The sequence below is a fragment of the Vombatus ursinus genome, unplaced genomic scaffold (genome assembly GCF_900497805.2).
Source record: "Vombatus ursinus unplaced genomic scaffold, bare-nosed wombat genome assembly UNPS02015255.1, whole genome shotgun sequence".
Lineage (NCBI taxonomy): Eukaryota > Metazoa > Chordata > Mammalia > Diprotodontia > Vombatidae > Vombatus > Vombatus ursinus.
The window spans coordinates 36,559,524-36,582,182 of NW_020955033.1; the positions used below are offsets into that span (position 1 = coordinate 36,559,524).

General features: G+C 33.9%; 1 protein-coding gene across 3 annotated transcripts in view; it reads left to right on the forward strand.

Moving 5' to 3' along the window:
* LOC114031787 (ankyrin repeat domain-containing protein 12-like) overlaps positions 1 to 22,659 on the forward strand; it is a 190,167-nt gene that overhangs the window by 156,416 nt on the left and 11,092 nt on the right. For all 3 annotated transcript variants that reach the window (XM_027846908.1, XM_027846910.1, XM_027846909.1), the window contains 3 exons: positions 6,443 to 11,178; positions 19,871 to 19,969; positions 21,671 to 21,814. In XM_027846908.1, the coding sequence (XP_027702709.1) occupies positions 6,443 to 11,178; positions 19,871 to 19,969; positions 21,671 to 21,814 (4,979 nt within the window). The remainder of the gene's footprint in view (positions 1 to 6,442; positions 11,179 to 19,870; positions 19,970 to 21,670; positions 21,815 to 22,659) is intronic.

Below are 22,659 nucleotides of genomic sequence, written 5' to 3' on the forward strand. Positions count from 1 at the left end.
TCAAAATGGGACCACTAAACAGAAATTGAGGGAATAGGGAAAAAGAATAAGTCATACCACTTTGACTAATATAGCAGAATTTACTCCTTTCAATGGAAAAAGAATTGGGTGGCTAGTAGATTTATTTATCTGATAATTTAACATTTTCAGCACAAGACCACTGATTTGTACTACTTTTTTATTTTCAAGCTCTGTTAAAAATTATTTTTTAGTCATTATCTCTAGTCTAGAATCTATCCAGGAAATATGAACTCTTCCTCACTTCCTCAATACCAAATCATTGACAGAAATCTCATAGAAGTAGTACCACATTAGAATGTCAGGATATTTGACTGTCTCTAATTAGCAGCCTGACTTTAAGCTAGTAATTTTTCTGCTTGTTTTGTTATTTGTATAGTAAGAATGATAATAATGCTGGCCCAGCATGTCTAACAAGCCTGTTATGGGGATAAAATGAAATTTTAAATAGATAGATATGTGTGTATATATAAACACACATACACACACACACACATCTACAAAAATGCTTTGAAGGATGAAGTATTATAATTCGAGGTGATATTTAGACTTTAAAGTTCATTTATTATTTGCAAATTAATTAATGCCTTATGTTATTTGACACTTTCAAAATCTACCCTTATTATAGTATATCTTTAAGGTGAAAAATATTCCCTTGATGTATAAGACAATATTATTGAAATTATCATTTTTCATCTAAGGGGAATGGACTTTATTTAAATTATATATTTTTATTTTAGACAAATGCATTTTTCCAAAATAATGTTCATGCCTTACTGACCTTGATTTTTTTCACATTCATCAATTATGTATTGGTTTTTACAGAACATTTAATTTCCACTTGGTTAATATATTCTACCTGAATTTTTGGTCAGTCGAGGTCCCTCACGATATTATGCAAAAAGATCAGTAAATGTCACACAAAAGTATAGAGATTACTTTGCTTTTTGGGTTTTTTTTTATTGTTGGGCAGTGGGAGTTAAGTGACTTGCCCAGGGTCACACAGCTAGTAAGTGTTATGTGTCTGAGGCAGGATTTGAACTCAGGTCCTCCTGAATCCAGAGCTCGTGTTCTATCCACTGCGCCACCTAGCTGCCCCCAAGATTACATTTTTTTTAAGAGAGATGAAAGTACCCAGTTTCACCGTTTAATTTGCATGAGGTCCTTCTAAACCTGACTTGATCAAACTTGATCTGTTCTAAATTTAGATTATGTTAATTGTACATTAAATGTTCAATTTAATGCTCCTAGCTTTTGAATATATGGAAGTGCATTATCACTCCTATGGTGCATCACACCAGTCCATGTCACAGAGATACTTAAAATGCTACATCTTTAGAGAAGTCACCGTCGGATATAACCAAATTTGTGAATTTTAATTTTCTGATAAGAATATATTAAACAAGGGACAGCTAGGTTGCACAGTGGATAGAGCTCCGGCCTTGTAGTCAGGAGGACCTGAGTTCAAATCGAGCCTCAGACATTTGATACTTACTAGCTGTGTGACCCTGGGCAAGTCACTTAACTCCGATTGCCTAACCAAAAAAAAAAAAAAGAAGAATATATTAAATATAACACTCTAAGTTATACTTTTGATAAATAAGTGTGAACTTAACAATATTAAGTAACTTTGATCCAATTAGGCATCGTGTACTTATATATATACATACATATATATACACATACATACATATACATATGTGTGTGTGTGTATATATATGTATGTATGTATATATATATAAGCTTCTGTGATCTTGTTGCAGAACTACCTCGTCTGGCTTATATTCAAAATAAAATCCAGTTCATTGATGCATGGTATGCCTAAATAAGGAGTGCTTTTTATTAAAAACAAGATGTATTTTGCTGTTTAATGTCTACTCTTCTTATCTCACATTCTTCCTTCCATATCACCCACCTTATTCTCTATAGTTAAATGAATTTTAAAAAAAAAGGTAATTCACACAGGGGTAAAAAAAAAAAGTTACTTGTAGCTACTTAACACCCTACTTAGTGCCTTATTCATGTAAATTCCTACCTATAAATACTGTTTTCATGGATACTAATAATTATGATAACTAGGAGGATTGATAGAAAAGTTCTACTTGGAGGAAGGTACCACCAATTCTGCCTGATATTGATTGATAAACAAAATAGATTTTGTTAACTTTATACAGTACCCCTCTTGCAACTCTTTTTTTTTTTTTTTTGAGATGGTGTACAAAGTCAAAAGTTTCAGCCACAAGGAAACTTATGTATCGCTCCTTTACTCTGGCTATTTAATAATCAGCAAAGCAGGAGTGAATTATTGCAGTAAGAATAACATTTTGAGAGGCAGCTAAATGGTGCAGTGGGTAGAGATCAAGCCATGGAGTCAGGAGGACCTGAGTTCAAATTTAACATCAGACACTTGACACTAACTGTGTGACCCTGGGCAAGTCACTTAACCCTGATTGCCTCAAAAAAAAGCAAAAAAAAAATTACATTTTACTTCTTGATCTCTTCTAACCTGATTTACCAAACAAATTAGACATTTATAGGTTCTCCTTCACATCTTGTTTTAAAAAAAAAAAAGCTAAAAAGTTAATTCAGTTGAGGAAATGATAGAATCATGAATTAGACTATTTAAAAAAGGTGTTTAACCTAGATTAATCTTTGCTTATCAATTTAGTCTGCTAGACTTTATAGTTTCAAGCATTATTTTTATATTTTTATCACTTAATATCTCACACAAAAAAAGAAATACTGAAGCATCATTCCCACAGAATATTAATGTATCCCATTGTGTTATATATTATCAAAGTAGATAACTTGAAAATCATTTTCTTCCATACATTTTAATTTCCATTTGACTAATATATTCTGCCTAAATATTAGAGAAATGATTAGATGGGATTCAAAAGTAAAATATTTTGTCTCCGTTTTCATTACTCTCAAAGGAATAAAATCCTTGCCTTTAATACACAAGTAACCTTTTGTAGCTGCATTTTTCTATCACAGGCATTCACCCATAGTGCATTTTATTTCATTTTTATATAGGAAATTTGAAGTTATGTAGCATTCTGCTATGACATTCACGTTATAAAAAATTGTCTATTTTAACCAACTCATAATTTTCTATAATAATGGAGAACAAGGATAGCATAGCTCACTGAAATTCATTCATAACCCCCAAAATTTATTTTGAAAGATAGTTTCAAATTCTTCCTTCATTGCAACTTTACTTGGAGGAAAAAATTGTTTTTATCTCTTTTTATTTCTTTTATCTTCCCTGTGGTATATATTAGCATTAATAAATAGTTTGCTATTTGGTTTTTTTAATGGACCCCAAAATGGGACATAGGAAGAAAAAGAATGAATGGTTTGAATAGTACTAAAGTAGATTCTAATGTTTGTATCCTGAGTAGATAGGATAGTTCTTTGTAGATTGTAGTCATCTAAATGTCTGTTGAATTGAATTGTTTAACTTCTGAGTAATTGAGAGTTAATTACATATTCTTTTTCAGACAAAAATATATTAGGTATGTTGGTAGTTCAGAATTGGCATCTAATGTCAGTATGTTAATTATAAGCAGGAGGCATTATTATAGGATTTCTTAAAGTAACTCTCGAAACAAAGGAAGCATAAAAAAACACAAGAAAAGGTACTGTGTGTATACATATACATATATACATTTATAGACACATGGTTATAATGTGTTTTAGAGCAGCAGTATTAAACTCAAATAGACAGAATAAATTGGAGGTGATTAACAGAAGAAAGGAAGACACTAGTTTAACATTCAGAGCTTTAAGGAAATGTGAGGTTTTAGCTGGGACTCAAAACACAATTAACCTAAGGGGAAAAGGCCATCCTTACTGTGCCTCAGATGTCATGGTATAATAGTGATATGTAGACACAGAATCATCCTCAGTTTACTATATGTCTAGCTAGGTATGTGCAACCTATGTGACACAAACAAGGTTAAGAACCCTACAGTAAAAGGAGTACATCTATGGCTCTGCTATCTAAATCCTGGTGCCTGTTTTGCAATCCCATCCATCAGTTATGCAGAAGTTTTTGTTGGAATTCAACTAAGCAGTCCCCATCTTCCCTGATGTCAATCACTTGTTCTCCCAAACTAATCAAAAGGAGTTTCGTTTTTATATTGTTAGTAGGTGAAACTATTCCTTTAGATTTTTAATAGATCAGAAAACTCTATTTCCAAATGTAAGTGTGCAGATATAAGAATTTTTATACATCATGTTCAACAAATAAGGGAGGAAGAAAGTAAATATCCAGGAAAAGAGAGTGGTAGAAAATGTCAGATGCTGCAAGAGGGGTCGTGAAGGATAAAGATTGAGAAACTTTGACAGTTGAGATCTTTAGTAATTTTGAAGAGAGAAGGTTTAGGTGAGTAAGGCGTCAAAAATAAAAAAGACAGACTGGGAGCCTGGAAGGATAGTAGTGCCCTCAACAGAAAGCAGGAATTTAGGAATAGGTATGTTCTTAGAGGAAAAGATAATTTAATGAGATCTGTAATACAGATCTTAACTTATTCATTTCTGCTTAACAAAATGGGTGAAGCAAAGGGCTTTTAAAAATTACAGCCCCAATAGATCCAGGAGAGATAATTTAAAAATTATTGGACTATCTGAAAGCCATGATCAAAAAAAGAGCCTCGACATCATCTTTGAAGAAATTATCAAGGAAAACTGCCTGATATTCTAGAACCAGAGGGTAAAATAGAAATTGAAAGAATCCACCAATCACCTACTGAAAGAGATCCCCAAAGGAAAACTCCTAGGAATATTGTAGCCAAATTCCAGAGTTCCCAGGTCAAGGAGAAAATATTTCAAGCAAAAATTACAGCTCCTGACCTAGAGTATAGAGCCAGGGCCAGCCAAACCCAGCAGGTGATCTGGGAAAGGAAGAGTGCTGGTTGTGGGGTGGGAGGGAAGATTGAGTAGAGCATTTTCTTCAGGTACTCAGGTTGGGATTCTCCCTGAGGGGCGAGTGCCCTGGACCAAAGAGGAGATTTCCTTCTACTTCAGAAGCAGTGTGTTAAAGGTAGACTACTTCTGCCTTTTAAACTAGAGATTCAGAACATTATTTTATCTAGTATCTCCATTTCCCCTCTACCACTTATCCATTTGAGTCCTCAACTCAAATTTATGACTAATTGGAGATCAGGTAATCACTATAACATTCGCGCCCCCCCCCCCCCCCGATATTGACAAAGCCCAAAAGATTATTTTTTTAAAAAGTTCCTTGTTGGCAGGAATTAGCTTTTTCTTGCATTTATGCATCTAAGTGTGCATGTGTATGAATGAATGAATGTAAAAGCCTAAAGGTTTACTATGTGTTAAGTACTGTGCTGTACCAGGCCACAAGGAGATTATGTTCTAATAAGGAAAGACAGCACACATAGGAGACTGGAAGCCAAGGGAAGGGTCTTTTGGCTTAAGAAGTCAAAGGGTATGTGTATATAGACAGATACATACATTTTTGTAATTTCACATAACTAAATTTTCATATCCTTTGAAATGTGGGAGAATTGAGCTAAGTGTTTTTGTACAGTAATCCTAAAAAAATACTACTATGACACTGGATTGGAAATAAACCTTGGTTCTCAAAAGTTGTGCCACTGGAACATAGACTTTGGAATTTCTAACTTTTGGTTGTATAGGTTTTCAAAATCACTTTTGGGACCTAGATAGGCTCCCAAAAGCCTTCTATTTTTCTCTTATTTGGTTCTAAGGGACTAAACTTGCTGAGCCACAGCTGTCTGTGATAAATTATGATAAATAAAACCTGTGATAAAATCACAGATCTTTGAAGTATTGACTCCTCAGAAATAGATTTGTTATTACATGTACAAGAATTAGAAGTTAGGAAATTAAAGAACAAAGTACGTATCTCAAAAGACACAGATAGATCAATGGATTGATGGACAGATAAGATTCCATTTATTTTGCTAATTTGCTAATATAACCTTTTGGATTGTATTTCTTTTCATTTTATTGAATTTGATTTTTCTAATTTTATTCATTTTTAGTAAATTGGTGTTTATTTATCTAATTAAAAACATCTACCTTTTAAGTTATTGGTCTTTGATACTGAAAAGTATTTCTCTATAAGTATTTAAAAAAACTTTATAAAGCAACACTTCATGATAATACATGAGCTCTTTACTGTAAACAGTCGTGAAGAGGCTTTAGAACTAACACAAGGACTTTATACTAAGCAATTCCATAACATGGACCCAGAAGATAGCAAAACATCATTGTGCTGCTGTCTCCATAATTCATACATAAACCTCAAGTGATTTTTTAAAATTCAGTTTAATTTGAAATTTGATGTTTGCATAGTATGTATTTTTCTGTCATCCTGGTTTTTCTGAAAATTGTCATTTGTTGACTGACAGATTTTCTTTTCTTACTTTAGATTCTGAAGAGGCTCCATCTGTAAATCCTTCTAGTGTTGATGAAAATATTGATTCTGAAGCAGAGAAAGATTCACTAGTCAGTGAAAGTAAACAGTTAATACCTAGTAAAGCCCCTCTTCCTTCTGCTCTTGATGAATATGAATTCAAAGATGATGATGATGAAGAAATAAATAAAATGATTGATGACAGACACATTCTTAGGAAAGAACTACGAAAAGAGAATGAATCTGAAATAGAAAAGAATTTATTTGTAAAGCAAGAAAAAATCTATCCCAAACTATTTAAAAGTAAAAAACAAAAACCATCTAGAGTTCTGTATTCAAGTTCTGAAAGTTCAGATGAAGAGATTATTCAGGACAAAAAAGTTGCTTCTACTACATGTTCTGTCCCTGAAACTTCAACTTCTGATTTAAGATCCAAAAAGGAATATTTAGTTGCAAATGAACATAAACAGAAAGGAAAGGTTAAAAGAAAGTTAAAAAATCAGAACAAAAATAAAGAAAATCAAGAGTTGAAACAAGAAAAAGAAGGAAAAGAAAATTCTAGAGTAACAAACTTGGTATGTAATCCTGTATTAGATTCTCTCGACAAAACTAGAGAAGAAGAAAATTTTAGAAAGTCTTTTACTCCAAAAGATGATACTTCATTACATTTATTTCATATTACTACTAGTAAATCTCCTAAACATCCCTGTGGACTAAGTGAAAAACAATCAACACTACTAAAACAAGAAAACACCAAAACATGTTTATCACCAGGTAGTTCTGAAACATCCTTACAATCTGACCTCATTAGACATGAAAACAATGCAGATTCAGAATTCCTGTTGGAAACTTCTAGTGGAAAATATTGTAAACATAAAGAAAAAAGTAAACATCATCAGAAAGATTTCCACTTAGAATTTGGTGAGAAATCTATTCCAAAAATTAAAGATGAAGATCATAGTCTGTCTTTTGATAATTCAGACTATGCACTGAAAAAGACTGATAAAGAAGGCAAAACATTAAAGAAACATAAATTAAAACATAAAGACAGAGAAAAGGAAAAGCACAAAAAAGAGCCAGATGGTGAAAAAGAAAAATACAAAAATAAAGATGGAAATAAAGCAGTGCAGAGAAGTGTTGAATTTGATAGAGAATTTTGGAAAGAGAATTTTTTTAAAAGTGATGAAACTGAAGATATCTTTTTAAATGTGGATCATGAATTCCTGACATCTGAAAAAAAATCTAAGTTGGAAAAAAACACAAAAGATGACAAATCAAGCAAGGAAAAACACATACCAAAAGAAAGAAGCTTTAAAGAGGAACGAGAAAAAGGAAAAAAGGAAAATGAGAAGTCCTTTAAGGAAGAAAAAATCAAAGAGTTAAAAGAAGAAAGGGAGAGTGTACCAATAGATAAAGAAACAGAATTACTTCCTTTGGGTGTAAGTGTTAAAGAAGAATCGATGGGATTGCATTTAATAGAAAAGGAGACAGAAATTGATAAACAAGAAAAGAATATGAAAGAAAATAAGGACAGACCTGAGAAACGTCTTCAGATTAAAGAAAAAGACTTGGAAAAGAATGACAGAAAAAATTCTGAAAAAGAAAAAAAGATAAAACATGATCATAAGCCAGAGAGAGACAAATTAGATTTGAATGAATGCATAGAAAAAACAAAAGAAAAGGACAGAGTAAATTCACACCAGGCAGAAAAATACCATAAAGAAAGTGAGAAGATAAAAAATATTGCCACAGTTAAAAAAGCTGATGACAAAGAAAAAAGTAGAGATAAGATGGATAAAAAACATGACAAAGAAAAAACTGAAAAAGAGAGGCATCTAGGTGAAAGCAAAGAAAAACACTTCATAGAGAAAAAAGGTAAGCTATCAGAGAAAGATAGTGAATATATTAAACTTGAAAAAAGTAGAACAAAAGAAAAAGAAAGGGAGATTGAGAAAAGGGAAAAATCTAGAGATAAAGAAAGTTTATCTTTAGCTGCTTCTAGGCATGTACAGGAAGAGAGAAGGTCAACTTCCACAGAAGGCAGTAAAACACTGCATGAAAAACTTTCATCCCTTAAAGAAAAAACAAAAGATGAACCTTTGAAAACTCCTGATGGAAGAGAAAAAGATAAAAAAGATAAAGATATAGACAGGTATAAAGAACGAGATAAGCACAGAGATAAAATACAACTCCATAACTTACCCAAGCACAAATATGAAGTAGATAAACCTAAACCTAAATCATTATTGACTCCGAAAGATACTCGACCAAAAGAAAAGAGATTGGTGAATGATGATTTAATGCAAACAAGTTTTGAAAGAATGCTAAGCCTTAAAGATCTAGAAATAGAACAGTGGCATAAAAAACATAAGGAAAAAATTAAGCAAAAGGAAAAGGAACGATTGAGGAACCGTTCCTGTTTAGAACTCAATAAAATAAAAGATAAAGAAAAAGCAAAAAATACACTAGCAGAATCAAAAAGTAAAGAACTAATTAGGTCAAAGAGTTCAGAGTTGTCTGATGTTTACACAAAAGAGAAACATTTAAAAGATGCTACAAGTAACAGATCTCAGTCTGTAGACACAAAGAACATAACGAATGTCGGGAAGTCATCTTTAATTATAGATAATAATTTAAGCAGATCTCCTCGATCAGAAAGTGAAAAAACAGGCCTCAGCTCTAGATCTGTATCAATGATTTCAGTTGCTAGCTCTGAAGATTCCTGCCACACTACAGTGACAACCCCAAGACCTGTAGTTGAATATGATTCTGACTTTATATTGGAAGGTTCTGATTCCCAAATGTCCTTTTCACAATCACCATTTTTGCCAGTTGCCAAGTCTCCTGCCCTTCATGAAAGGGAATTGGACAGTGTAACCGAATTGCCAGAGCGGATTAAATTACCATATGCAAACAGGCTTCCAACATCTCATCTCAGGTCATCTTCTGTAGAAGATGTTAAGCTTATTATTAATGAGTGTAGACCTGTCGTGGAAGTTCGAAGATGTAGCATGCCACCTGTCATTTCAGAACATACAAAACAACTTCAGACAATGTCAGAAGAAAACAATCAAAGTAGGTTACTGGCTGTGCCAAGTCATACTTGCAGTTCCCCTAAACATGAAGTGTCTTCTTGTAATGTGCCTGAAAATGACCTTTCAAAAGTATCTAACTTACATTCCAGTTTTGCTACTTCTCCAGTTACATCTTTCAACAGTAAGCATAGTTCATCAGATACAAATGTTATCAAAAGTACTACTCAGATGAGCCCTATAGGAGAAAATCCTATGCATGTAGAATCATGTAATCTAATTAATATGACTCAACAAAATAAATCTTGGGAGATACTTGTTGAAAGACAGGAGTCATTAAGCACAAATGATTTTAACTGTTCAAGTTATAGAGTACCTGATCAAGATCCAGTCATCCAGGGATTGTGTAATCCTGACAACAGAATATTAAAGGAACAGAATACATCTGAATTATTACCTCAACATCAAACTGAAATCCAAGGAAATTCAGGTGCTCAAGATTCAGCATCTTTTATGCCTTCTCAGCCACTCTGCTCTTTCCATGGCCAGTCATTCTCAGATGCTGAAAGTATTTCTAAACATATGTCTTTGTCATATATTGGTAATCAAGAGTCAACTTTTCAACAGAAGATTCTAGTCCAAAATAATTCTATTTTAGACACAGATAATAATTTCAAAAAAGATTTGGAAAATACTTTTTTTCCAACCGATGGTCAAAACACAGATGCATTTGTCACTGTGTATACTGAAAGGACCATTCAGAATATATCACCAAATTATGAAAGGACTAATGCCTTGCCCACAGTACCATCAGAAAAGGACTTTCTTGGAAATGATGCCTATTCACAAATAAATACACATCCTTATTCATTTAGCAAACTTACTTATAAAACTTCAGACAGTCATGAAGTTGATAGCACAGCTGACGCTCAGGTTATTTCACACGAAAAAGAAAAACTTGAGAATTCAGTTTTAATCAAGTTAGCTAATAAGTCTGATGTGGATCTTGGTGAGCTAAATGCAGGAATGTCTAAAGGAAACCTACATGAACAAGATAGTTCAAAAAAATATAGTGAAAGTAGAAAAGGATTTCTGTCCACAGAAGATGAGGAATCACAACAAAGCACTTTATCAAATCCTGAAAGTCACTCACAACCATCTGGTCAAGCAGAAGTACATAAATGTAGTCAGTTAGTTAAAATAGAGGTAGAAGAAACTGCCGAAGATGATAAAACTGATCATCAAATACCTCAAAGGATAACTAGAAACAGAGCAAATATAATGGCAAATCAGAGTAAACAGATCCCTATTAGTTGTGTGTCATTGTCTGAAAAAGATAATGAATCTGCATCTCCTAGAGGAAGAATAAGGTTAACTGAGGAAGATGATGCTCAAGTCCACCATCCACGGAAAAGGAAAATGTCACGTGTGCCTCAGCCTGTGCAAGTGAATCCCTCTTTACTGCAAGCAAAAGAGAAAACTCAACAGTCTCTGGCAGCCATTGTAGATTCTCTGAAATTAGATGAGATTCAGCCATATAGTTCAGAGAGGGCAAATCCGTATTTTGAATACTTGCACATAAGAAAAAAAATAGAAGAGAAACGCAAATTACTGTGTAGTGTTATTCCTCAAGCACCTCAGTATTATGATGAATATGTGACATTTAACGGATCATACCTCCTGGATGGAAACCCTTTAAGCAAGATTTGTATTCCTACTGTAAGTAACAGTTTTACTTGATAAAATATACTTTGAATATATCAAGATATTCCTTAGATACAATCTAATAATGTGTGCAAATTTGTGCTTCATTTAAGGGAAAGAACACTTCTAATAAAGGAGTGTCTTCTGGATGGCAAATATCTGAGATGAGTTTTTACTATGTAATAAGCCACTGGTTGCTTCAAATAAGTAAATGTAACTTTTCTAGTCACTGTTTTGTAGTTTACAGATGCTTCTGAGAGCTCTAGCCAAGACAGAAGGTTTAAAAAAGAGTAGTTCATTTCATTCACCAGAGATTATATGAAAAAATTTTGGTGAAAAGTTAGAGAAGAAGGATTGTATTTTCATTTTCACATGAGACAACAAGTGATTTTTGAAATCTTGTTCCAGAGGTTTGTAAAGGAAAAAAAAAGGAGGAGAGGGAGAAAAGGTTTTAAGTATTATATTTATTACTTTTATTAACTAAAATTTCTGACACATTTCAGGAAACCCTAAATAAGAATTAAGTTGTAGTTTATATGACTATAGGGCAAACAAATGAAATAGTAATCATTTTATGAAGATCCTCAAAAATGTAAAAGTAATTATTTTTGTTTCATTCCAAGAGACCTTCTGTTCCCCTAAAGATTTTTTTTAAAAAATGAAAGAAAAAAAGAAATTTACCTAAAATAACTACTCATCTTAAAACTTGAAAGTATAAGTAAATTTTATATTTCAATAATTACAGGTGAAACTTTTGTGTAGTTTCTTCATGCTAAAACATACACCTCAATGGTATTTTAATGAGCTGATTTATGGCGCCATCTGCTGTTTATTCAACATATTTTTGATGGTCTCCCATTTGGCTAACAGATCGATCACTACCATCAGAGCACATCCCTTGTTTTGAGGTTTTGTTAGTTAGCCTTATGGTCAGCATGATAATATTTTTCAAACTGAGCTACCAAGAACTGATGTTTTAGAAACTGAAAACACGTAGATGATTCTTCAATTTGCCTTCATCCTTTTTAAAACTATAGGAATCTCTCTCTCTCTCTGTCTCTCTCTCACACACACACACACACACACACACACACACACACACACACGTCTCCTGTACATAGAGTACTCTACTAAGTGCTAGGGAGATATATGATTTAGATGATAGCAGTAATCACAGTTGACATTTATATAGATTTTTAAGGTTTTCAAAGCACTTGATTCAGCAATATCGTTTCTCAGTGACATCACTTAGACATTGTAACTCAGCCCACCAAAAACACTTGAAAACTCTGCAGTTACTCATTTATGACATTTTTCCTACGAAACAAATTGCAGAACCATCGACTTCTAGCAAGATATGCCAGTATAATTGTCATGACAGCATTCTGATAAAAGTTTGAGTGGAGATAAAGCATGACAGAAAGATGCATTCAACTTTGTCATGTTACATTGCTGTTGTATCCCAAAATCATGTTTACTTTAAAAAAAATTTTGTAGTTCACTTATATATAAAACATGAGACATATTGTATCTTAATATATCCTCTTCTCTTTTTTCTGAGTTAGGTTTTCCACACCCTAGGCTATCAGAAATTACTTTTGATCTGAGAACCTGAGTTTCATCTCAATTTAAACCTTTGATATCTGCCTTCCATTACTTTACCTTACTTTTGTTTCTGGTAAAAATGCTTATTGTCACTTCAGTGTGAGTCTAACTTCTTGGTCAGCCACAAGAATTGCTAGAGAGACACTAAACCCAAAACTTAAAATATTTCATAGAATTATTGAATTTTAAAGCTAGAAGGGAGTTAGAAAACATCTAATCCCACTCCTTCATTTTACTGACAGGAAACTAGGTGCCAAAGTGGAAAAAAGCTGCACTAGAACTTCAGTCTCCTTTCTCAGTTTTGTTTTGTCTTTACTGCCTAACATTTTGTTAGAATACCAAGGTGCAAAATGGGAAAACAAAGTGACTTTTTATATGATAAACAATGTAGTCTAATAATATAGGTAGGATTTGTATAGCTCTTTAAAATTTACAAAGCATTTTACAAAAATTAACTTATTTTATCCTCACAACAACCATGAGAAGAAGGTGCTATCATTATCCCCATTTTACAGATGAGGAAACTGAGGCACACATAAGTTAAGTGACTTGACCAGAGTCACACAACTAGTAAGTGTATGAGGCTAGATTTGAACTCACAGTTTCCTGACACCAGGTTCAGTGCTTTTTTCCCACATACCACTAGTTGCTTCTAAAGATGATTCTCATTGAATCATAGAATTTTAGAGCTTGAAAAGATATTTAGGATCTAATTCCGTATTTTATAGATGAAGAAACTAAAATACAGCATGGCTAGTGACTTGCCTAAGATCATATAGCTAGCTAGTAGCAAACCTGGGGTCTCTTGACTTCATTGATCTTTCTGTTTCTATGGATGTTCCAGACTATGCAATCGAAATTTTAATTAAGTTATTAGTAAAATATATATTTATGTATGTATACAGGATGCCTGAGTGATTCCTAACTTTTTTTTGTAGTTGACATTCTTTCATTATCTGATTTCGTGAGATAGGTACTACCCTCTCTAAAGTACTGTGTGAAATATGTTTAAGTTTGTTGATTTAAAATTCATAGTGAAAATTTAATAACTATTGGAATTACTGGAAGCACCCTATGCTATCAAAAACTAAGATAGTAATAACAAACTCTCTCAGGAATCACAGAATATCAGAATTGAAAGGAACTTCAGGAGTCATATATTCTAACCAATACAAGAAAAAGAATCTCCCTTTTTCACCATCCCCTGCAGGAGATGACATAACCTCTTACTGAAGCCCTCCAGTGATGGAAAAGTCACTTTCTCCTAAGGCACCCTGTTCTATTTGGGGGAAATGGTTAGGAAGTTGTCATTATGTGAGGTCAAAATCTGTTCTTTTGCGTTTCCACTCACTGTTCTTAGTTCTGCCCTCAAGGACCAAACAACAAGTATAATTTACTCTGGTATGGCAGCCTTTCAACCACTCAGAAACAGCTATTATACTCTCTCCATTCTAAATTTTTTATTCTTCACACTAAAAATCCCAAGTTAATAGATCCTTCTATGACATGTTTTCTAATCCTCTCCCCAATTTTGGTTGCTGTCTTCTAGATAATTTCTAGGTGATTAGCGTCCTCCTAAACTACAGCAACCAGAATCAGACAATACTCCAAATGTAATCTAGGGAAGAATACACAGCAGGACTAGCACCTCCCCTGTGCTGGTCACAATGCCTCTGTATCGCCTAAGGAAAAATTAACTCATCATCCATTTTCTCTTTAGTTCATGAAATACCATAGGAAGATCATAGGAAATTCCCGACACAATATTACGTCTCTTTCTCTATTGATTTACACTATTGTATCTTCCCAACTCCCACCCTGAGCAGCTTGCTTACGTTATCTGTATGTATCTTTTTACAGTCAACATTATTCAGTTTCTCTCTCTCTCTCTCTCTATCTCTCTCTCTCTCTCTCTGTCTCTCTCTCTCTCCATATATACATATATATCTATATATATACACACACACACATATATATACACATACACATGCACATATATACATACACACACATGTATGTATCTTATGACATCTTGTGTTTGTCAGAATTTGTGCTGTCAGAATTCCTTTTTCAAAAGCATCTTATTCATTTTGGTTAAATTTTCTCACTTGCATGAGAGAAATATATCTCCTTTATATATAATAGCACCTACCATGTAGTATTCTACTATTCCTTTTCCTAATCTATTCCCTTTGAATGTGGTAAACCTTTCATTAGCCAAATTTCAGTCATAAATCACATCCCACAAAGTTTTAGTGGCCATCTAATGCCCTTGATACTTCTTTTAGTCAACACAGTGTCTTCCTTTCTCTTGGTAGGTACTTTACAAATCTTTGTAAAGTTAAACAGTCATAAAATCAGATACTCCTAGGTACTCAAACCTTACTCCCATTGGGGGAGGGCCCTTAAAATATATCTTACCAGTCTATCTGGACTTCTAGGTAGACATATTATACCTTATAATCATTCTGATTGTATAACTTGACAATCCATTGACACTACAGCAGGGACTGTCATTTTTTTTCCTCTCACCAGCACAGTGCCTGACAGATAGTAGGAATTTAGTAAATATTTGCTGAATTGAATAGAATATTGTCCTTTCAAGATAACAACTCTATCGTCCTTTTGAATATTATGAAATGAAAGTTAAGTGATATGTTTATGCTGATGGTTAGAGTGGTTAAGCAGAAAGAGCAGAATTGGGCTCTAGCCCGAGGCTCAGCCACTTAGTATCTATGTGGGATGGAGAGAGAGAGAGAGAGAGAGAGAGAGAGAGAAACTGAATAATGTTGACTGTAAAAAGATACATACAGATAACGTAAACAAGCTGCTCAGGGTGGGAGTTGGGAAGATACAATAGTGTAAATCAATAGAGAAAGAGACGTAATATTGTGTCGGGAATTTCCTATGATCTTCCTATGGTATTTCATGAACTAAAGAGAAAATGGATGATGAGTTAATTTTTCCTTAGGCGATACAGAGGCATTGTGACCAGCACAGGGGTGGTGCTAGTCCTGCTGTGTACTCTTCCCTAGATTACATTTGGAGTATTGTCTGATTCTGGTTGTAATATTTGCAGGATTAGACTTTTGCTTGCCTCAGGGAATAACCATCCTTAGATTATTTAGTAGAAGTTCAGGAAGCTAAACTTCAGTGGAATGTAAGAAAGAGCATCCTAAAAATGAGAGCTATCCAAAAGTGGGATACCCCTTCTGGCATCATGGATGTTCCTAATCACTGGAAGTCTTCAAGTGAAAAGAGTCTGTATCATCCTCTGTAACAGATATTGTAGAAGGGGACATGCTTCAAGTAGCATCATCTTAGGTGATGTTTTTCAACTTGTAGATTCTGTGATTCTATAGAACTTCTATATTAGAAGCTGTGTTTATATACAAGTGAACCTCGGTTATCCCTGGTTTGGAGCACATTTTATGGTATTGATTTTAAATTACAATAGAATCTTATGCTGGGTAGTGGGGCTAATGTTTAACTTACAAACTAAACTGTAGTTAACAATAACACCTCACGGATGGCATATCAAGGAATTAGATATTCTAATGCAATTTATCAGGCATTTTGGGGGAAAGATGTTTCACTTGCTGATTTTACAAATTATTGGATTTTGCCCCATTAAGTACTAAAACTTATAAAATTTTTGATCAATTTTTACGAAAAGACAACAAAAAACTGTTATATACTTCCCTGACATCCTAAATAGAAAGTCCTGATATTAACCTCTTGCTTAGTATGAATCATCATTAGAAATATGGTATTTTATTGTACTATGATTTCCCCAGGGCACTAGTAAAATGTATAATTTGCCCCTATCCTAAATGGCCCTAGCCTTAGGGCCATTATGCTTGTTGAGTCCTTGTCTGCTTTAAAATGTTTGTCTCCCTCACTGTTTTGTCAGTTGCCATTTCTTTCTAATATTTTGCTATGGGTTTGAGAGACAAAAGGCAACCACACTTGTTAGAATTGTATTTAAAGGAAGAATAAAATAAGATATTGAGTTAGGACAGTTGAGTTTTCATTCCTTCATTGCTTTCACTGCCTAATTCTTAGGAGAGTAGGCTTACGTAAACTTGCTGAATCAATCCTCTGCCTCTTGAAATACAACTTCCATCTTTATCGTTCTGTTGAAACTATCCTCTCAGAAATCAGTAGTCACTTCCTACTCACCAAAAACAATCACCTTTTTTCAGTCCTCATCTTTTGACTCCTCTGTAACATTTGAAATTGTGGATTAATCTCAACCTTCTGGATATTTTTGTATTCTTTGGGCCTTCCCTGATACTTTTATTTTTCTGCTTCCTCTCCTGAGCTCCAGATTTATGTTTCTAAATACCTACTGGATACCTTCACCTCTATATCTTACCAGCATCTGAATCTCAACATAACTTAAATTGAATTTGGAGGAATCTTCTTTTCTAAAATTTATGTTGCTTCTGAATTTCGGCTAAAGACATCACTGCTCTCCTAATCACTTGTGTTTAGAACCTCACAAGCATCTTTGACTCTCCGTTTCCTTTGACCCATACATCCTATCAGTTACCAGTTTCTGTTCATGCTCTCTCCAAAATACCTCCTACATCCATTTCCTAACTATTTCCCATTGCCAGCACACTAGTTCAGACTTTTATTAACTCTCACCTAAACTATTCCAGTAGCTTCCTAAAGCCTAAAGTACTTCCTCACCCCATCCAATCTAACCAGACACCCCTGGCCCCTAATTGAGGCCATCTGCCATGAACCCTGTTACCTCTTTTAGCTCAACAATTTAAAGCTCCTCTACATTTTCTCCTTTGTTCAAGGTCCCAAAGGAGGAATGCCCCTTCTATTTATGCTCTTAATTACATCACTCCCATCTATTCCAGGAGGTTGTCCCATCATTAATTCCTTCTCTCACTTCTTCCATCACTCCCTTTTTATTGATTTTTTACCTGCTGCCTTTAACCTTCACAGGTGTATCCTATCTATAAAAAACAAATTTAATTTTACCCTACTATCCCCTCAATTATCCCCTCTATTAACCTATATCGCCTTCATTGCCAAGCTTTTAGAAAGTCATTTATTCTCACTGCCTTCGCTTCATGATCTCTCTTTTCATTTTTCACCCCATCTCAGTCAGTTTTTAATACCCTGCCACTTCTCAGAGTGCTTTAGGCAAACTTAACAATTATCTTTTTAACTGCCAAATCCCTTTAGCTGCTAAATTCCTTTCCTCAGCCTCATTTCCTAGACTTCTTAGCTTTTGACACTGTTGAGTGCTTCTCCTGGAAATTCCTCCTTGGCCACTATAATTTACTGGTTTTCTTGCTATTGGTTCATCTTAAGACTGTAAATTTAGAGCTCGATAAGTCCTCAGAGTCCATCTAGTCCAAGCCTGTCATTTGACAGATAAAAGAAAATGAAGCCCAGAGAGGTTATGACTTGTCCAAAGTCTCACAGGTAGTAAGGGTTAGAGCAGGACTTCGAACTCCAAAGTCAGTACTCTTTGCACTTTTACCAGACTGTCTCTAGCATCTTCTTTCTCACCTGCCCCCGGCCACCTACTAACAAGTACCATGGAGACTGTATTGGAATCTCTGTACTCTTCCTTGGTGATCTCATCAGCTCAATATTTTCAGTTATCTTCTCCATGTAGATGATTCCCAAATGTGCAAATATATATATACGACAGCTCTAATTGCCTGAGCTCTAGTCCCACATAGCCCACTGCCTGCTGGGCATATCTACCTTGATGTCAAGTGAGCATCTCAAACTTAAATATCCAAAACTAAACTGAATATCTCTCCCCCTCATCTTGTCCCTCCTCCAAACTTACATATTTCTATTTAAGGCGTCATCTTCATAGTTATCCGAGTTTACCTCCAAGTTGTCCTTGATTCATTCCTCTCCCTCATCCATCCCTATACATAGCTGCCAAGTTTTGATTCTACCTTCCCAGCATCTTGCATCCATCCTCTTCTCTCTGATCACTTGGCCATCACCCCCACCTCAGGTGCTCATCACCTCTTCTCTGAATTATTTTAATTGCCACCTGCTTGGCCTCCCTGCTTCTAGTCTTTTCTTTCTTCAGTCCATCCTTAACAAAACATATAAAATAATCTTCTTACAACAAAATTTTGACTATGTCACTCTGCTGCTCAAGAACTTTCACTTGCTTTCCTTTTGCCTTGAGAATAAAATACAAACTCCTTAGTCCAGTGTGTAAGGCTGGCTCCAACTCTCCTTTTCACAGACTTTTAAGGTACCCTTTTTCACATATTCTATACTCCATATTTCACCACTGTTTTCCGATTCAGTAAGTCTGTTGTCTCTGCATTGCACAAGCAACCCACATGCCTGGAATGCACTTTGTCTTTATCTGTGTGTCTTAGAATTCTTATCTTCCTTTAGCTTCAGTTCACATATCACCTCTTCAAAGAAGCCTTCCAAGATTCCCCAGTTGTTATTGCTCTCTTCTTTGTATTTACTTATTTGTGTACATGTTATATCCCCTTGGGATAGCTCTTTGAAGGCAAAGATTGTTTTGTTTTTCTATCCCCAGTGCTTAGCATTGTGTACAAGTCTTAGATCATAGATGCTTAATAAATGTGCTTTGAATTCTCCTCCACCATCTAGAAATGACATCTCTATCTTGTTCTAGGTGCTCCAGCCTGGTACCTTGTTCCTATCTTTCAAGCATCTAATTCTGTTTTGTGTTATTGTTATTTATGTACATGTCTATCTGCATGCCTCTTGTGGACAGAAACCACATCTTATCTATGTTTGTATGTCATCCAGTATCTAGCCCAATGCTTTGCGTAAGTAATAGATGTTTAATAAAAATTTGTTGAATGGATGAGTAAAATGGATGAATTTTTAACAACTTTTTTGACCACTCAGGTTTTGTTTTATTTTTTTTTCTACTAGGTAAGTTAACATCTAAAAAAGTGTGTTAGTATTTCTAGGTTATGTTTCACTGAGTAGGATTTGACTATATATAGCAAAATCTATGCCTATGTTAAGTTCTATTTTAATAAAGATTTGTTATTTTTAATGTTACTTTTTAAAATATAGAATTTATAATTAAAATGTGTGACTTTTTTTCCCTTAGATTACACCACCTCCATCCCTGTCAGATCCACTTAAAGAGCTTTTTCGGCAACAGGAAGTTGTAAGAATGAAACTGCGTTTGCAACATAGTATCGAAAGGGTACTAATTTCTTACAGTTTAAAAAAGAATTTAATGTTTAATACAGGGATGAAGCTAAATTTATCCTCTAATCAGCCAGTGTATTTTGGCAATGGGTTACAGTTTCCTCCAATTATAGTGTAGTTTCCTTTTTTTTGGTAATCCTTTTTGTAAAATGACCAGAAGTCCCAGGCAGCTTTCCCTCATTATCCTTTGTTGAGCTGCCTCTGCATTGCACCCCTGCTTCTATGACTTCTAAGTGAGTCTTTTAGGACCCCAAGCCTTGGGAGAGTTATTTGGTCTTGCAAATTTTGGGCTGGCTATTATATACAAATGAACTTAACCTCTCAGTTTCTTGATCTAAAAATGAGTATTTAGACCCAGATAATAAAACACTTATTCTTTTATAATTTTGTTCAGTGTTACATTAGTCCTTGAATATCTTTCTTAAAGCATGCAAGAAGACAATCTACCCTACCCCAACCCAAGCAGCCCCTCAAGGAGATGGACCAGAAGGTTATCATAGCCACAGTATCCATTGTGATATTAGTTCTTTTAATTCGAAAAAGGGTATTTGTAGCAAGTTGCAGAAACCTCTGAAGGCTTCTTAAAACCCTTTATATTCAGTATTCATCTTTAATTCCTGAATTTACTAAAATTTACTATTAAATATCTTGTTAGTATGTAATAATAATGTCCAGAAACCATAATAAATGTGATATTTTTATATAAAAATGTTAGAAGAAATTATATCTAGTGAATAAATATAGCATAAAATTATGGTAGCTTTTTATGTTTATGCTCTGCTCATTTGTCTGTCTTTGAAGGCATTTGTAGAGATCATGAAAATAATTTATTATTTCACCAAAATTTGACACTTTATATATTTGACATATTGTGTAGCATTGTTTAGTATATTACTATAGTATGTTATGGCAATATTTACTTTATAGTGCTGATGAGGTTTTTTTCTTCTGTAGTCTTAAAAATGTAACATTTCCTTTCTTTCATCCTCCTTTATATGTTATTCTTCGAGAAAAACTTGTATCAATGATGGAGATACTTTGTAATGACCATTTTCTTTTCTCATACCAAGATTTGAACTTTCAATTTCATATATTAAACTTCTGACCAAATTAAATATGAATTTTAATTCAAAAGTTACATTTTTAAAATCTCATTTTAAATTTCATTGTATTCATCCAGGTAATTGTCATATAAAAATTATCTTTAATTAATTAAGCTAAACTAACCTAATTTCATTGATACTGGGAATTTTCAGTGGGGAAACTTCCTTTAGTAATACACATTAGAGACTGTTTTGCACATTATAGTCTTAGACTTACAAAATAAACAACACATTTATATGCGTATAAAAGTCATATGCCCCTTTCTGCTATTATAAATTATAAATGTTAGTTTTTTTTAAAAAGATGGGATGATATTTGTAGGTATGTTTATTTCTATGAAATCATCCTGTGCAAAAAAGGAACAGACAGCTCAAGAAAGAAAAAAATAACTTATATTTTCAAACTGTCAAATCTCATTTTAGAAATTCAGTAACCTATTTCCAAGCCCTTAATGAAAAGAAAGCAAGTTCTAAATCTCTGAAAATAAAATAAATTTCAAGTGATCCTTCAAGTGAAAAGTAAGTCACTGTGTAGACCATATAGATTTTTTAAAATATATTTTTATACATAATTTTTTCCTTTGTTCAACTAGGAAAAGCTTATTGTGTCTAACGAACAAGAAGTTCTCCGTGTTCATTATCGAGCTGCAAGAACATTAGCGAATCAGACACTGCCCTTCAGTGCATGCACTGTTCTCCTGGATGCAGAGGTGTACAATGTGCCCCTGGATTCTCAGGTATAACGTTTTTTGCTGTGGTCAGTATGTTTTTCTGTATCAATTGCTTTTGAAGTAGAGACAATATGATGTAGTAGAGGGATGGCAAGATTTGTAGTTGGGAGAGATGTGTGTTCATATCTTATCTCTGACACTGACTACATGACCATGGGCAAGTTTCTTAACCTCCGTCATCTGTAAAATGGGGATAATACCTTTGGTACTTACGTAGCAATGTTGTTGTGATGAGATTGTGTAAAACTTTTTTGCAAATCTTAAAGCATATATTATGTTGAATATAGTACGTTGGATAGCATATAGTATGTTGGAAAGAACCAGTATTTTGAGTCAAGGATTCAGGTCCCAGCTCTTCTGCTTAGTGTGACCTTGTATAACTTTGAATGTTTCATTTAATATCTCTGGGCCTCATTTTCTTTTTCTGTGAACTGAAAGAGTTAGACAAAATGATCTTTAAGGTCCTTCTAGCTCCAAATCTGTGATCCTATGGTTCTGTATAAGTGTTATCTACTGTTTTTACCATTATTAGATGTCCATAGAAATAACCTGAAATGTAAGGGAGAGATGGCGTCTCCTCTTTTAGGTGGGAGGGAAGTATCCCGTTTCCACCTATTTTAGTCTCCTATATTCAGCTGAAAAAATATTTCATTCCTATCACATGGGACCTCTAAATGCAATTTTATTTATAAAACCATATTTTTAAAAAATATAAACAATATATTCTTAGTACCTTTGAGTGATTTTTCTAAAGTATTTTTTGGGTATAAGTTTCTTGGACCTCTAAGATTCACTCTATCTCTTATCAATGAGATTAAGCAAGTTTAAAGTTCCTAACATTTCTTTAAAAA